Source organism: Gekko japonicus, unplaced genomic scaffold, assembly GCF_001447785.1.
Source record: "Gekko japonicus isolate JY-2015 unplaced genomic scaffold, Gekko_japonicus_V1.1 scaffold3999, whole genome shotgun sequence".
Taxonomy (NCBI): Eukaryota; Metazoa; Chordata; class Lepidosauria; order Squamata; family Gekkonidae; genus Gekko; species Gekko japonicus.
Window position 1 is genome coordinate 111,699 of NW_015174372.1, and position 2,364 is coordinate 114,062.

Here is a 2,364-nt window from a genome sequence, read left to right on the forward strand (position 1 = left end):
CAGAGCAGTTTACAATCTCCTTTCCCTTCCCCTCCCCACAACAGACACCCTGTGAGGTAGGTGGGGCTGAGAGAGCTCTCTCAAGGACTTCTCTTGAGAGAACAGCTCTGAGAGAACTGTGACTAGCCCAAGGTCACACCAGCAGCTGCATGTGGAGGAGGAGTGGGGAATCGAACCCGGTTCTCCCAGATTAGAGTCCGCCGCTCTTTACCACTACACCAAACTGGCTCTGAACTGCTCAGGTGGGGTCTTGGTGGGACACTGTCTTTGGGAACCACTGGTGGCAGGCAGCCAGGTGAGCGGAGCAGCCCCCGCCCCCACCCCCACCCCAGCAGTGCGGGCTCCCCTCGGCGCCACTTAAACCTGAACGACTTTTAATGTCCCAAACGGTCTGCGCTCATCCCCCTGAGCAAATGATGGCGCGGTCCAGGGGAGCTCTTACGTGTTGTGGGAGGATGAAATCCAGTACTGAGACACGGGGTAGTTCATGTCGTCCGGCACCACCCGCTCGTACTTGGAGTCCATCACCATGTTCTCTTTGGAGAAGAGGAATGTCAGGAACTGGTGGGAAGGAAAGGAAAATGTCACTTTGTGGCTGGGCGACGCGTGCCGTAAAATGTAATCCCAGGTAAAGGTCTCCCTTGCTCGAAAGCCAGTCGAATCCGACTCTAGGGTTGCGGTGCTCATCTCCGTTTCCAAGCCGAAGAGCCGGCGCTGTCCGGAGACGCTTCCGTGGCCATGTGGGCGGCATGACTAGACACCAAGGCGAACGGAACGCTGTTTCCTTCCCACCAAAGTGGTACCTATTTATCTACTTGCAATGTCTCGCTTTCGAACTGCTAGGTTGGCAGGAGCTGGGGCCAGAGACGGGAGCTCACTCCGTCATGCGGCACACTCGGGTCTCGAACTGCTGAACTACTGACCTTCCACAGCCTGCAGTTCAGCGTCTTAACCACTTGAGCCACCGCAGGTCCTCCCAGGTATCGGAGATATTTTACCATTGACCGGGACCCCCCATCCTTCCTGAACACCTCACTAACCACCCTTTGCTCAATGTGCACAAGAAGTTTTGCAACAGCACAGAGAGCTACTGCCTGACAATCAGGGCACAAGAACCAGAGACTCTCAAGGCTCTTTAAAGACGAATACATTTCGGAAGCTTTTGCCAAGTCCAGGTTGGACAATCCCTGGAGACCAGGGGGAGGGGGGGGAGCCCCTGGGGAGGGCTGACATTTGGGGAAGGCAAGGAACTCAAGAAGGGGTTGCAGTACCCTAATATAGGCCCTTCCAGTCCACATTCAGACTGGTTTCACCAGTTGCTCACAGGCTGGATAGGACACCTGGACTTCCTGGTTCTGGCTCCTGAGACACACGTTTGACATGTTTGATTACACCAGGGGTGTCGAACTCATTTGTTATGAGGGCCGGATCTGACATAAATGAGACCTTGTTGGGCCGGGCCACGTGTGTCATAAAACGTAATCATAATCTAAAGCACTACAACATCATGAATAAATCATAAGAAAATCCTTGTGCATACAGGTACATAATCAACGTCGTCTCCGGATTCTATAACAACGTTTCAATAATGGATCTTCCTCAGAAGAATATATGGAGCGGATCTATTCTCTCTGGCTCCGGATTGCAGGACTAGATCTAACGGGTGGAAATTACAAGGGAGTCGTTACCGGCTAAATATCAGGAGAAACTTCCTAACTGTAAGAGTGGTTGAGCTGTGGAACAGACTGCCTCGGGAGGTGGTGGATGCTCCTTGGCTGGACGTTTTCAAGCGGACACCGGACGACCATCTCTCGGGTATGTTGTAGGTATGTAGGGCTATCTTTTGGCTATGCTCCTGCAGGGGGTTGGACTGGATGACCTGCAAGGTGCCTTCCAACTCTAACATTCTATGATTCTAGGATGCAGCAGCAGCAGCCGCAGAACGGGAAGCAGGAGATGGCCAGTTCCACTGCGGGCCTCATGGAAGCCCTCTGAGGGCCTGTTCCGGCCCCCGTGCCGCAGGTTTGACACCCCCGGGCCACACCCTGCTGAGTCTGAGGATCATGACTGCACAGAGTGCAAAATGTAAACAGAATTTCTAGGCGCCAGCTCAGAAGAAGGGAGAGATGGAGACCTGGGCGGGAAAGCCCCTGTTCTCGCTGGTGTGTCCGGGTCCTCCTTCGTCTCCCCACACACGGTCTCCTCCAGGCCTTCCCCAAACGTGGGCCCTCCCCAGGAGCTTCCCCCACATCTCCAGGGATCGCCCTACCCGTAGTTGGCAAAAGCTTCTGAAAGGGGTTAGTCTTTAAAGAGCCTCGAGCGAGAGTCTCTGTCCGTCGTCCCCTGATTGCCAGGCAGTGGCCC

General features: G+C 54.5%; 1 protein-coding gene across 1 annotated transcript in view; it reads right to left on the reverse strand.

Annotated features, from left to right (window-relative positions):
- Nucleotides 1-561, reverse strand: part of LOC107121439 (1-phosphatidylinositol 4,5-bisphosphate phosphodiesterase gamma-1-like) — a gene marked incomplete at its 5' end in the record, with an annotated part of 59,781 nt that extends 59,220 nt beyond the window's left edge. The window contains one exon of the mRNA XM_015424347.1: nt 443-561. Coding sequence (XP_015279833.1) covers nt 443-561 — 119 coding nt within the window. The remainder of the gene's footprint in view (nt 1-442) is intronic.
- Nucleotides 562-2,364: the final 1,803 nt, after the last annotated feature.